This window comes from Chanodichthys erythropterus, chromosome 16, assembly GCF_024489055.1.
Source record: "Chanodichthys erythropterus isolate Z2021 chromosome 16, ASM2448905v1, whole genome shotgun sequence".
In the NCBI taxonomy this organism is placed as follows: domain Eukaryota; kingdom Metazoa; phylum Chordata; class Actinopteri; order Cypriniformes; family Xenocyprididae; genus Chanodichthys; species Chanodichthys erythropterus.
Window position 1 is genome coordinate 5,159,806 of NC_090236.1, and position 15,155 is coordinate 5,174,960.

Below are 15,155 nucleotides of genomic sequence, written 5' to 3' on the forward strand. Positions count from 1 at the left end.
TGAAGTAGGGGTGGTAGAAAAAAATCAATGCATCGCGATTCTCTCTCCAACAATTCTGGATAGATTCTTAGAATTTTAGAATCAATTCTGAGCTTATTTTAACTGCAGATGCCCGTTGACACTGCATGTGCTTTAAGGTGCATGTCCAGTGGCGCAGAGCAGAGCGAGCATTTTCAGTTCATTCCTATGGAAGTTAAGCTTCAAGCTCACTAAATATGCTTGCTCTGCTCCGCGCAAGCATATTTAGTTGGCATGATTAACATAGTTGACATGCACCGTCAGAAACACCTGTATTCTGCTTGTTTCCATTTCCTCTCACACACACAAGACTTGAACCTTCTATAAAATAGTCTTTCATAAACTTTGGAAAGGCTGAAGCGAATTACATTCATGGACTTTCGAGGGGTTCATTGAATCAAGAATCGTTTTTTTTTTTTGCAAATTTCTAACACATTAATGATGTAAAGGAAAAACAATATAAGAATAAAGCATATGATTTAGAAGTTACGATTATTTTATTAATCAATGTCATCTGAAGTTTTGAATAACAAAGTACAAATTCAAACTGGTGAAATGTTTCAAAGGATCAAAGGATTTGTCTCCTGTTTCAAAGGATCTGTACACAAATCAGTTAAAAAGAGCTTGTGTACATTGCAAAAAAAAAAAGCATTAAGAGATATTTGTAAACAAAGAAAAATGCCAAATATCAGCATAATAATAAGCAGTCTGCTCAATAACAAGAGTTATGAGAAGAGCTCTTTCAATGGTACAGTTATTAGCAACTTTATAAAGAATATTCAAAATTGAAAGTTGCTGTTCTTAAACACTTGCTCATTTGGGAACTTGCGTGTCAAAATCCAGCTGTCAGTCACTGATTCCAAAATTTGCGTACAGTAAAAGTTGTCAATGCAGTCAGGAGTGTTAGCATGCACTTTTAACAATTGCTGAAAGAGAATTAACTTAACCAAAGATGGTGGCCAAGTTTGCCCAACTAAAGGGAACACTAATCACCATAGTGGTAACTTCAAAAAGCTTCAGCAACTTTTGTACATGTACCATTTGAAATAAAGAAAACCAAACAGGTTTTTTTAATAACTGATCATGCTGCTTTTGGAGTTGTATAAGCATCCTCTGGTGAGATATTGATTTTATTTGCAGTTGATTGCATTAAGGCAGTATAGCAGTGAGCCATTTGTAGTTGTGCTGTCTGCTTGTCTCTTCTCCTTTATCAGGTATTGTTGTTCCTCTTATCTTCAGTGATTCTGCTTGTTAACTGCAGGTGTCATCACTAATGCTCAGTCATCATTTATAGAGTGAATCTACTGTACTTTATTTCACAAATTGTAACATTGCTTCAGTGTTACTTTTATTTCTATAGATTTGGGACAATATGAAAACTGAGTGGTGTTCGTTTAACACTGAGGATTTTGCTACCGTGCTTTTACTAAACATGTAACCTGCAATGAGTGTTTTTCTTTATTAAATTATTTATTAAAATTAATTGCATTATTGTCTTGGTCTTTATTTAACTATAAACAGACTAAGAAAAATGTAACACATATACGAGTTTGGTTGGTCTTGCTGGGATCATACTAGCACCCAAAAGATAACATATGCTGTTCCACCAGCATCCCAATCTGGTCAGAGCCTGCAAAACATACCTTATGCCTGTCCAGCACACCTGATTCCCATGCTGGCTCCCAGCAAATAAACAGCTACTTGTATATGTGGTTTACAGGGTTTACTCTCCATAGACGTAATGGTTTTTATACTGTACAAACTGCACATTGCCTGTATCCCTGAACCTACCCATCACAGAAAACTGTCTGCATTTTTGGAATTTCAAAATAACACCGTTTAGTATGTTTTTTAAGCCATTTAGTTTACGAGGACACAAGAAATGTCCTCATAAACCATGATTACGTTGTAACATTCTGCATTTTTACATTTTTAATAAAACATGATGTCCTCATAAAACATATTTATGTCGTAATACCAGTGTAATACCCATGTCATTATACAAATTTGTATCCTCATAAATCATGAAAACAAGCACATACACACATTGGTTAGGGAGTGTAACCAATGCCAGATGGTGTTGGTGGACTTTGTTATCTGGAGCTGATCCCTTGCATAGATTGCTGACCAACAGGTGATCCTGATCTTCTATTTTGTTCTGTTTAAGATGGTCCTCCATGAGAAGGTGTTCTGGTCAGTTTTTCTGAGATGGACTACAAGAATCAGAGAATAAATTTACAGCTTAAGATAACATAACATATGGCAGTGTTCTTTTCTAAAAATTAAGCAAATATAGACCTGCAAACAACATCTTGGAGAACACACAGCTTGTTCTTGTCAAAAGAATGGAACTGATGGGTCAAAATAAATAATCCAGTATATTATACTATATGAACCTATTACTATGCCAAATATCAAAATGAGTTTAGGATTTAAATAAGGACCTGAAGAACCCCTTTTTTGGGTTTTCTGAGGTGGGGAGCAAGAGGATTGCCAACCATGTGCTCTTGAAATCTGCTTTCCCCTAAACTAATGAATGGAAATGGAGAGCCAGAGCTTGACCGCCTGGATGAAGTAGAAGATGGTAAGCTTTCATTTCTGGAGCAAGCTGGAAACTCTCTCTCTTGATTATGTTCCAGCTTCCTTGGAGCAATAGAAAGTTCTAGCTCTGTTAACAAAATGTTTTATTCCTTCATTGATTTAATGTAAACATCTTTTAAAGCAAAGACAATTCATTAATTTTTTGCCACTTTTTTGTTTTTATATCCCATACCCTGACAAGTAGATATCAAACATGTACAGAATGAGCTTTCCAAACATGTTAATCACATTCACCAACAAACTATATAAAACCATTACATTTTTATAAGACATAAGTCTACACCATGGGAAGTTTAACATTCCATCAATCAAAAATTAAAGGTGATGATGATGTCTTTATTCCCATCCAGAGCCCCAGGTAAAGATGCTGCTTTGGCAGTTTTCTCCTAGTTGTCAAGCTGTATCATTAGTTCCAAAACAAGGGCCTTAGAAATGGAGAGACAAGAGATCAATTATGATAAAACATGTAGAAATGTGTGCATAATCAAAGCTGACCAGTAGGTTAGGATGCACAGCTCATATATGCTATTGCACTGAAAACTTGTACATTTCATATACAACGAAAATACAATTGTGTTACTGGCTGGTGTCATATTACAATTCTCACTGTTCTTGGTGCATTATTTTTTGTTAATCTTAAGTCTTAACTTACTTTTGCAATTTCTCCATAGAAAAGCCCTGGGAATTCAGATGAATCTTCACCGCCTGATTGCAGTTTTGTTGCTCATTTCGTGAGCATTTCTGAGACTGTTTATTGCATATGAACCTTTATAACCAAAAAGCACAAAGCACAGCATCACTACAGAGTCTTTAACAAACCTGATATCCGAGTATAATCATTGTTATAACAATGATTTGAGTGAGAAACAGACCAAAATTTAAGAAGACATGGAACGTCTCCTTTTTGAAGCTTGAAAGTTCTACATGAAATTGCATGCAAGATCTATGATGGTAAACCAATACAAACCCGTGAAATGTCATAATACAGGCTGGTCTTGTGTTTGACCTCTGCAAGATCTCGATTCCCTCCTCCAATAAAAAATCAGCATCTATCCTACACATGGATACAAATTATACAGATACAATCATGATTTTTGTGAATGCTTCACTTCATACTTGCCTCTCACACATTCATTCCAACAATTCCATAACAATTGAAATGGATGAGGGCTATGTACTATAGATGGGCTAGTTATTTAATTTGCTTTGTGAGGTTTTCTGCTAGCAGGAGCATTGCAAAACTGACAAAGAAAAATTGCAATATTTATTTTGTTTACTAAACCATTTTGTTTATCTAATCTAAGGTTTTCAATAACTCAAAGGTGTGTGACTGTGTGTGTGATCAGTGTCAATTTCAATCTCACTGAATAAAATGGTGGCAATATTTTAAAAGAATAGTATCTTAAATCTGTCATTGTCATATCATTCCAAACCTGTGTTCCTTTAGAACAATGAGAGGGTGAGTAAATGACAGAATCTCCATTTTTGGGAGGACTATCCCTCTGAATATGGGATACACAATTCTTAACAACAGACAAATTCACATAGAAACAGGACAGGTGATTTCAGATATTTTTCTTACGTGAGTTCGGTTAGACTGGGGCAGTTCTGCATGATTTGGAGGCTCCAAACAGACCACATCTTACTTAGACAGTCCACTGTTATTTTCATCTTTTTCAGTTTAGAGAAAGAATAGAGAACAGACTTTATTGCATCCGAATCTCCTTGGTAAATTATCTGAAAAAGTCTGATCCAGTCAATATTGACTTGCTCTGAGCGAAGAAAGGTGAGACTGAGTGATCGCAAAGATACTGCATGCCCTGAAGTCCCTATGCAGATACTAACAACAACAACAACAACAAACAGAATGATTAAATTGTTGTTTTTATAAACAATCAGTTCCTTGCTTAGAATAACTTTTTGTGATTTTTATTTTATTTTTTTTAAATTGTGATTAATTGATGGTCTGTCTTTTGGTATTTACATCATTTGCAATAATCAAAGAAGCTGAATGTGTGGTACTTTATTTTTTATCTGTTTCAGGTCACCAATTTAGTTGTATTATCACTTCTATGATTATAATGTAAAGGTATCAGAATGTGGAGAACAAGCATGCCAGATAAATCGGAGATGTTTGTGAGGCAAAGGCTTGAACATGTGTATTACTATTACAGTTATGGAACATAGTGATTATATAACAGGTTATCCAAAATATATTAATCATTATTATGGACATACAATTATTTCGTTATTATGATGAACAATTATTTCTGGTTATCAGGAGAAAAATGGCTATTTGATGAAAAAAAAAAAAAAAAAACTGGATTTACCTGGATATCTCTTTTTTGAATGACAGATCAAGTGAGTGGACAGAACAAATATCAAATTTGTTTTTGGTCTCAAAGACCAAGACATCAACACTGCAAATCAAAGCACAAAAAAATGAATGACGATAAAACGTGTGCTTAAAATACATGAAATTTATAATATTTAATTGTAAAACATTACTGCTGTGAGCTCAGGGTCTGTCCTCTCATGAGAACGTTTATCAGTTCAGCAAGATCAGAGTCTGATGGATCTTCTGGTGTCAAGCTTCAAAATCAAATCCAGAAAAATCACTGTACAGACTAATTAAGTTGGACTAAAAACAAAAACGTATATGGGACATTAAAAATTGGGTAACACTTTACAATAAGGTTCATTAGTTAAACAAGTTAAAAGTTAATGTATTAACTAACATGAAGTAACCATGAGCAATACATTTGTTACTGTATTTACTAATCTTCGTAAACGTTAGTTAATGAAAATATAGTTGTTCATTGTCTGTTCATGTTTGTTCACAGTGCATTAACCAATGTTAACAAGATTTTAATAATGTATTAGTAAATGTTGAAATTAACAAATATTAATAAATGCTGTATAAGTGCAGTTCATTATTAGTTCATGTTAACTAATGTAGTTAATGTTAACTAATAAACCTTATTGTAAAGTGTTGCAAAGTAAAAAACCTTATTGTAAAGTTTACCAAAAACTGTATAAAACATAAATTTGTATACAGTTAACCAACAACATTAACCAACAACAATAAAAAAAATATAATTAATTAGATATGATATATTAATTAAATCCACAGAGTATTTGTTTTGGACCAAAGCACTCACCATACTTCCTTAAACTTAAGGAGTGCAGGCAAAACCATGGACAACTTTTCAGATGATAACCTGCAGTCATTGAGAGACAGTTCTTCAATGCTCTGACAGCACTGAGAGCAGTACAGCAGGGCCCAGCAGTCTGTTCTTCTGAGGAATGCACCATATGCATCAATCTTCTTCCAGGCTTCCACAGCTTCTTTCACAAAGTCATCTTCATGAAGTTCATAGAGACAGTGAAGGTAAAAAAGTACTATGCTCGAATACATATAACGATGAAGCCTTTTCAAAATCCATTCTTTCAGATGAGTCTGTGTTTTTGGGCAAACAAACAGACCATGTTTTTTTAGTGTGCATCTCACATCCTTATTCAACAGACCAAATGCAAACTGCACCACAGCTTCTAAACGTGGACAATAAGTGCTTTCGTTACAGGAAAGTAGCTCTGTAAGTTTCCTCTGGGACTCTTCTTCATCCAGAAGGACGTAGTACAGAGCGGTGAAGAACTCCTGAAAACTCAGATGCATGAAACTGAACATCGTCTCCTGGTGGATTCTTCTCTTAAATAGAAACTTACACAAGAATGGACTGCCAGAAGGCTCTGAAACTGTTTCATTAACACTTTTCTCATCAAACAAGACTTGCTGTTCCAGAATCCCTCTCTCTGCCAGCTGACCCAGACTCCTCAGCAGGGTCGGAACAGACTGACCCTGGCAGTGATACTTCAGTAGAGTGAACACAAAGTCAACGTAGATGGAGGTGGTGGTTTCCAGTCCACTTGCTACATCTGTGCCAATTTGGAATCGTTCCTTGATAGTTGTGCAGATGATCCAGCAGACAACAGGGATGGAGCAGGCAGCGATGAGAGTTTCATTTGCCTTCACAAGTGTATAAGCCTTCCTGAAAAGCTCCTCGTTCTGAAAAAACTTCTGGAAGTACTCCTCCACTCCCCTCTCAGAGAAACCAATTATCTCAGAGAAACTTTGAGGTCCTTTGAGCAGATTACTCAGTTTGTCTGTAGCTGTAGATCTGGAGGTGACCAGCAGAAAGGACTCTGGCAGGATTCGACCCCTCAGCAGGTCACAAAGAATGGCCACAGGTGAGGCTTTCTGAAGCAGATCAGTGTTTGGTGATGTGTGATAAATGTCCTCTGTGAGTCTCAGCTCATCAAACCCATCAATGATGAAAAGCACCTTCTCTGGTGAATGCGTTAACATCTGTGAGATCTGATCTGGTGTTAAACTGTAGCTGTAACTCAAGATCTTCGCCAAACTGTTTTTGCCAGGAATGCGGTTTATTTCTTTACACTTTAAGTGGAACACAATATCAAACCGCTCTTTGTAGAGGTCACCAGATGCCCAGTCCATCATGATCTTCTGAACAGTGAAAGATTTCCCATTCCCAGAATTTCCCTGCAGTATAACAGCTCTGGGACTGATCGCATGACCATCTGGGTCGAACAGAGAGTTCAGATGGACAGAGTCTTCACTGCTCCTGGAGCTGAGGACCTGCTGGAAGCTTTCTCCACTGGAGCAGATCTCTTCTTCTCTCTCTTTTTGATCTCTATGTTTCTTAAGGATCAGAGGTTGTGTGTAGCGCTCAGACATCCGCACATGTTCACCAGGTCGTGAGTTATACTCAGTCACACACTGATACTCACTGCAGATCCACGTCTTATATTTTACAATCACAGATCTTGTTGCTGCACACATAAAATAAGCAGTGTTAATCAAGGTTAGTGCATTTTAAAACATATTCTGATTCTTATAGAGTAAGATATTTCAGAGCAGACTCTGAATTAAAAGGTGAAAGGTACAACATTCAAGACATATCAGATTTATCTATTACCCGAGGTTTGTGTTTTCTCAGAGGGTGGGCGATACGAAGTAAAATCTGCAGAAAATTAGATAAACCATCTTTAAATGTCGATAAATTTTAACATTTTCAACAGCATTAATATAATTTTATTAACCAGTATCTGGTAGGTCCTTTTTCTAATAGAACAATAAATACAGTTTAGCATATGATCGGTACTCTATATATTATCAGAAAAATTATCTTAGTCAATATTATCAGCATCTATCCATGTACAACACATTTTACTTACCGGGTGCATTATGTATGATGTGGACATTTCCTGTTATTGTGTTGTTAGTGAGTGCAGGGGCTGTAATATGACTTCCACTCTGAGCTGCAGCGCTCACATTTAGTCCAGAGTGAGATCTGACAGTGTCCTTGTTACTGCGAAACACTAGATGACATGAGAAAACATTTTAGGCACCCCTTAACTCTGTATTAAACGTTGTTTCTTTCAGCCTTATTTACCATTAATAAATCAGAACTTATTCAGTAAAATAATACAATCTTCGTGCATAGATGAAGAACATGAAGACATAACTTTTTACTTAAAAGTACTGTCACTTTAACAGAATAAAACGAAAGTGAAAGAATAACTTAAGTTCTATAGTCTTCACTGATACAATCATGTTAAACCCAAGACTACGAGATAAAGTGATTAGAGAATGCCTAGCTTGACATACTGTTAAATATGTCCATCTCAGTTCATCCTCTGCAAGAAAAGAAACACACATTCAATAATATAAAAGTGAATACGAATTTTCAAAACTTTAAAGATATTTTATATTACACTTAAATGAAAAAAAGCATAGTGATAACAGCTTGCGTTAGTACGAATCTTTCCAGCAGAACAAATTTTAGTTAGCATAAGTTTTGCGACGTTACCTTTTTTTTTTTTTCAAAAGCCTGAATGCAGACTGGTGTTTCCGCGATCAGTCCATTTCGGCAATTTGAGCTGATGTTAGAAAAAGAACTGTGTAACATCTACGGAATTGCATCAACCTACGGAAATGCAAAATCATAGGCCAACTTGAAAAACAGTTCTGAAATATTCGGTGTCTGAGATTTTCGGTGACATGAATATTCAAGAGTTTCCTGTTTTGTGTTAAAACGCCACTGAAAAATATTGGCTCATGCTCCTCGGCTTACTTAAATGGAGTTAAATGATTAACTGAGGTTCGGGAGCGGGGCCACGCCTCAACCAATCACCTGACTTCTCAAAAACAGGTTATACGAGATTTTCGGTTTCCGAAGGCGGAGCATACGTGAATATTAATGAGTTTCCCAGACATGCGCGATTTAATTCACATTGCATCTCAGCCAATCTCAGCACATTAGTGGATTATTCCATAAAGGTAACTTCTCAGCGTCACGGCTGATTTATGCTTAAACTACAGTTACTTCTAGGTAACAGTTTATGTTTTCATCAGTATGCACGATTTGTGCAGTCATCTGTAACAATAGAAAAGATACTTCGTGTAACAGCAGAACATCCTTCAGTTATCATCTACAATGAGCTCAGCTCGTTGTGCTCTTCCTTTGAGATGTTTTAAAACTCTGTATTTTATTAGTTGTTTTCATTAATTACATCACCTGTAATAACTGAAATAAACCTGTATGTTTTTGAGGACTTAGCTATATCTATTCTGATATTCTTACATTCTTGTTCATTTTGATATGATGTCCTATTGCTCTTCAAAATTATTTATGTTTAAAGGGATACTCCACCGTTTTTTCATATTAAACTATGTTATTCCCTTATAACCCCTATAACTAAGACGAGTTGATACATACCTCTCTCGTCTCAGTGCGTGCACTAAATCGCTCTGTCTTGCGGCAAAACTTTGTTAGCACTTAGCTTAGCCCAGTTCATTCAATATGGGCCAAGCAGAGAAGCTACCATACACCTCCACGTTTTCCCTATTTAAATCCAGTTACTCGAGTAGTTTAACTTGACCTAGGACGGTGACACAAAACAAAACGTTGCGCTTTTCTAAGCGTGTAAAATGGATAACTATATTGTATGGCGGAATACCATAGCAAGTGCTCGGGAGCACTTTGACTTGGCGCAGTAATATCTTCACTCGTGAAAAGTCCTCTCACCACCCCCCGCTCCCTCTCCTGTAAAAGTCACGTTGGTTCTGTTGACGGAAATGAGAGGGAGCGGGGGCGGGTAGCTTCTCTGCTTGGCCCCTATTGAATAAACTGGGCTAAGCTAAGTGCTAACAAAGACAAAGTGCAAAGTGCGGTGGACATAAGTCTAAAGAGCATGGACTGGACACAGTCTGTGAAGTCTCTCCTGATCTGGCGTAGTGAACGGCGGAGGGCAGAAGGCATCGAGAGTGACTGGATGCAAGATGGAGAAAGGTACCTTCAGCAGATAGTGCAGATAGGGTGCAAAATAGCTTTCACTAGTGGTTCAACGGATCACAAAACTCACGGTTCGGATCACATCACGGTTATCAAGTCATGGATCGGATCATTTTTCGGATCAGCACAAAAAAAAATTACTAATTAGGGGTTGGGGGGTAAATTAACTTTGCATTTATTACTTAGCTCACTTTAACTACTCTGATACCACAATAGAAACTACAAGCCTAACTACATCATTAAAGGCAAGTGAACAGGCTGTAAAAAGAACAAATACTGTACACCAATTACAAGCATAGAAAAATACAACATAAAGTTAAGTATTAGTTCTAACTGTAGTATTCATTTTTGTGTACAGAAATGTAATAATTAAATATAAAATGAAACTGTTCACTGTGTAAATGTAATATAGATTAATCTTTGGTAAAGCTGTGTTTTGTTGTTTGATTTACATGACAGACAACATCAGGTATTTATAGGTTGCTGTCACTTTAAGTGTAAGACCCCATGTACGCGCATATGCGATAGATGCACATCCGAATTCTCACCTCGTTCAATTAAGACATAACCGAATGTGTTTACGAGAATACTTGCCGAGAGGGGTATTTTGACTGACATAATGCGTGTATGTGTCCATCCAAGTGCTTTGAGGATGCGAAAGAGAAATCAATTTAGAGTTTGCAGCTTTCTGGAATGTGCTCTCTCTCTCTCTCTCTCTCTCTCTCTCTGTGCGCGTGAGCCTTGTATGTGCGTCTGTGCGTACTGATAACAGCGCTGCATGCGAGTTAAATCCTCTTTTGCCTCTTCTGGCACTGGAATGGTTTTATATCTATTTAATGTGTAAACTAGCAAGACAAAACACATTCAAATGATAACCTTTCACTCTATTGCCCAAATTCTTTTAGAGAAGTTATAGCCATGAGAAAAAAAACATTTTTAGAGTTAACAGCTTGTCAGAAACTGACTCTAACGGTTCAAAGGGGGCATGCGCCTGTTGATCTTTTTCCCTGCAGAAAATCCAGAACTGTAACAGTTTGGCAGTTAACTGGATCTACATTGTGTGCAATACACCATCTTCCAAAGACACCCCATTTGTTGGCCTAACTTTATCTAGTGGAGGGAGCCCTAGCATTTAATGGTCTCAATAGCATCAGGTGAAAGCCCTGTGTCCCTCAGTTGGTTCCCCTCAGGGGCCAAACATGAAGGTTCCACATGTCCATCAGGGGATGAAAATTGTCCCCTGCACTTGAGACAAAAGGTCTCTCCTCTTCGGTATCGCCAACGGCGAGCCATCGAGGAGAGATATGAAGAGTTCAGATGCAAAAGCCGCTAAACGCCATCTCTGTCAAAAATTAGATAATGACATTGAACGAATGCTTACGGCACGTAGTACACATTCAACAAATCACGTGCTTCAAATCCTCTAAATCGCAGCGTCAGCCCATTCAGAAATATCAGTTTGTTAGCAAAAGCCTCTAGACACCACTTCCCTTTGGCAGCAAAAGCCGCTATATTCCGAGAACCAATCAGAAGGCGCGAATAGAATCATATGATTCCGAGCGGTTTCAATATAGCGGCGCGCTGAGAAGATTTTTTTTAGAGTCAGATTGAGATTGAGATTTTTCAAATAAAAGATGGAGTACGATGAAATGGATCAGCCTGTCCTACTAATATTGAATGGCAGAAGAAAACATTATTCACCTCAAAACTCTGCCTGTCATAAGGCAAAATAGCCTACAGTGGAAATGGCTTGGTCGCAATTGTATCATGCACTCATAACAGTTTTTCGTGCAGTGCCATTACTTTGAAGGAATCGGATTTATTATACATTAAACAACAGCTCTATTTCGCCAAAGACAAAGTCAAACAAGATGCTATTCTTCTGTCTCATATGGAAGCTGTGCCATATAAACGGAGGCGGCAAAAAGTGGAGGCTGAATAGAAGAGGCGTGTTAGATCCCTGTGTAAAGAGGTTTGTCTACTGTTTAGTTTTTAAGTGATAAGTGCTCTCATCTTTTTCAGGGTTTTCAGTTGCATCTTTAGTGATTTTTCAACTATTTACCATGTCTTGTCCCAAATAGGTGGATTTAGAGGTTTTTGCAAAAAAAGCACAAGTGGATTTAGCTGGTTTTGATGCAAAAGAAAATCGAACTTGTTAAAAACCAATAAATTGTCTAGAGTGACATTTTTGAAAAAAAGTTATTTTATTCACTAGCTAATAACCTTATCATTACCTTTAAAATGAAACTCCTGAACTTGATCGTAAAAGCCTGGTAAAAAATGCTCATTTTAAAGAAAAGAAGTCTGATGGATTTAGAGGGTTTTGCATTGAACTCTTCATATTATCTCCGAGAACCATATTCCATTCAGCCAATGCGGCGCTATCAGAAACAGGCAAGTCCCTTGTAGGCAAAATTTGGCTAGAACTCATGGGAGCACAGACACCAGAGGAAACGCATACAGGCATTCTGGGCCACATATGCGCATCACATCCAGACCCAGGGGAAGCTGGGTGACTCCGAAAGAAATAGAGTGGACATTGCACTGCCTGTTGGGGGTGAAGAGGTCCATCTGTTTCATAAAATCTTTACCAGATTTGTCTGACTACCTCGGAGGGAGTTTCTACTCCCCCGTCGGTATACTCTGTCTGGACAGATATCTGGGGATATAAATTGCCTTGAGGGACAGGAACTTGTCCTAAGCTTAGAGCAGAATGCGCTGCACTAGCCTGTCTAGACGTCGCAAAGCAGTCCACCCTGGCAATTCATATTAGAGGCTACCGCAGTAATGTCCACCCACACTAGGACATGGTAACCCCTTAGCTGGTGGTGGAAGTACTTCAGGGCCAGAAATACAGCCATCAATTCGAGGCAATAATGTGCCAATCGAGATGATGACCTCACCATATCCCTTTGGACTGGACGGCCACCTAAGGCTGCTCCCCAGCCCATACGGGAAGCATCTGTTGTTGGCATCTTGCAACATCAACACATATAGAGTGGGACCCAAGGTGAAGAACTGGGGTCTGAGCCACATAGAAAGGGAACAAAGCCGCAGCGTGCAACCCTCGAGCGGGAGACAATTGTGCCCAAATCATAGTCGAATACTATATGAGCCCTAAATATGTAATTCTCTGGGTAGGACAGAGAACACTTTCTTCTTGTTTAGTCTCAACCCTAGAGAAACGAGAGGGGCTAGTATGACATCGGTGTTGTGACGCCATCGTTTGTGACTGTGCTAGTATTAGCCAGTCGTCCATGTATTCAAAATGTGAATGGCCTGGAGTCACAATGGAGCCAGTGCTGCATCCATGCATTTTGTGTATGTGCGGCGGGGTAATAAGGCTAGGCTGAATGGAAGAACCCGATATTGGTAAGCTTCACCCCCAAAGGGAACCTCAGGAACCTCCTGCGTTGTGGCAATATTTCTATGTGAAAATATGCATCCTTGAGATCGATCGTGACGAACCAATCATGATGTTGGATTGTGACACGATCATCTTTATGGTTAACATATTGAACTTGAGAGCTTTGACTAAATGGTTTAAGCTTCAAAGATCTAAGATTGGTTATTATGCATAGCTTGGTGGGGAGTGCTGTCTCTTTAAGTGACTATGAGATCCAGAGAAGAGATAGCTCACAAACATCTCTTCAAACTGGAGCATCATTGTATAAATCACACGTGCTTGCACCCAAGATAGTCGAATAAGTTGACATTGAAGGCACAAAGGCACACGAAAAAAGGTTTTCCCCATGAATGAGTTAACATCATGGAGAACCTATTTATTTTACTTATATATGCATATTATATATCATATAATTATATATATATAAATATATACATATATCTATATATATATCATAAGGCCATTTCACTTATTAAATTCCTCAGAATTAAATGCAGCCAATTACCAGACAAGTAAACACGGTGTGAAAGAAAGGCTGTGCTTAAATCTTTTATAGATCAGTCTGATATGCCTGTAACACAGCCATTGTGTACAGCGCAGTACCAGCTCGACTCACTATTACCCCTTTTCCACCAAGACAGTTTGAGTGCTGGTTCGGAGACAGAGCCTAGTTTCAAATCAGTTCTTTGTCTTTCGACACACAAAGCACCAGCTCCGAACCAGGAAAAGTGGTTCATAAGTAGCACCAAAACATTGCTGGGCTAGAAGTAAGAACTGCTTGCATTAGGGGCTGGGGGCGGGGTTTATTGTGACCAACAAGAAACTTATGACCGCAATTTTTGAAATAGCAGCTAATCGAGCTAATAGCAGCTCGATTGTAATCTGCGTCTATATACAAATTACGGCAAGCCGTGTTTGGATGCCGATGTAGGTTCGCAAAGCCATGAGCATCAACAGTAGTGAAACATCCGCGATTGTTGATAGAAGGCTTGTTCTAGATGCATCGGAGCAGCGCGGACAGATTCGGCGGGTGCCGCGGATCCACGGGAGCGTTTGTAGAGCATACAACTCCTTGTGCTTTTGGATCGTTCTCGCGGTGCTTTGATGTCATGCACCGATCGCTCTGCGAGAAGCCGATGCATCTGAAACAAGCCTGGTGTGTTTGTGTTTGGTGCTGTGGCGCTAGCTTTCTGTGAAATATGAGACGTATACAGTGACGTAACACCTGGCTCTGTGCTGGCTCTCTAGCCCATGGAAAGGCAAACCGGTTCTTAGAAGGCTCCTCAGTTGAACCAACTCCGAACTGGCACTAGCACTAGCTCTGAACTAGCACCCGGTTCGTGCTGGTGGAAAGGGGGTATATGAAATGCCTCTGATGATGCAGCCCCAGGGGAGACATGGCATGCAAGCGTCTCTCAGGTCTGAGGCAGCATCATATAAATGCGTACCTTCGCACCCGCGATAGTCAAGCGGGTCGATGTCACGGGTACAAAACATTTATAATATAAATGTTTGGGGCCTGCTTGTGATTCACTGCATGAATGACCACCAAGAGCAGTTCCCTTTCGCTTTATTATCACTGGAGGAATGCTTGGAGACGGACAAACTCATATTCTATTCCATTCCATTCCAACTGAAAACACTTAAGTGTCCTCTGCCCAAGCCGAAGAAGCGCTGAGGCACACTTCGTTCTCGGTAAAAGGACATCGCGAATCGGACAGAGAGAGAGAGCAATAAGGATGAACCCGTCTCTC

At 38.7% G+C, this 15,155-nt stretch overlaps 1 protein-coding gene across 3 annotated transcripts; it reads right to left on the reverse strand.

Annotated features, from left to right (window-relative positions):
* Positions 1–1,756: 1,756 nt before the first annotated feature.
* On the reverse strand, positions 1,757–8,764 carry LOC137002829 (NACHT, LRR and PYD domains-containing protein 1 homolog). Of its 3 annotated transcripts, XR_010891917.1 has the most exons (12): positions 8,511–8,764; positions 8,309–8,337; positions 7,876–8,019; positions 7,617–7,661; positions 5,781–7,470; positions 5,128–5,211; positions 4,950–5,039; positions 4,202–4,459; positions 3,587–3,673; positions 3,272–3,385; positions 2,463–3,044; positions 1,757–2,369 (listed from the first exon to the last, which is right to left on the reverse strand). XR_010891917.1 is itself a non-coding variant. In XM_067362735.1 (11 exons), exons 2-11 carry the CDS (start codon positions 8,322–8,324, stop codon positions 3,026–3,028), a joined length of 2,547 nt encoding a protein of 848 aa, XP_067218836.1. In that variant the 5' UTR covers positions 8,325–8,337; positions 8,511–8,764; the 3' UTR covers positions 1,757–3,025. The 3 variants fall into 3 exon arrangements, 1 of the variants encoding a protein (XP_067218836.1); XM_067362735.1 differs by having other exon boundaries at positions 1,757–3,044; XR_010891918.1 differs by lacking the exons at positions 1,757–2,369; positions 2,463–3,044; positions 3,272–3,385 and having other exon boundaries at positions 3,644–3,673; positions 4,202–4,290.
* Between the last annotated feature and the right edge of the window lie 6,391 nt (positions 8,765–15,155).

Excerpts from the sequence above, each read along its gene's own strand:
- LOC137002829 (XM_067362735.1), bottom strand. Across the intron at positions 5,040-5,127 it reads CAGACCCTGAGCTCACAGCA|TGTTGATGTCTTGGTCTTTG; the intron begins GTAATGTTTTAC and ends TTTGATTTGCAG. Across the intron at positions 3,386-3,586 it reads TGTATTATGACATTTCACGG|GTTCATATGCAATAAACAGT; the intron begins GTTTGTATTGGT and ends TTGGTTATAAAG.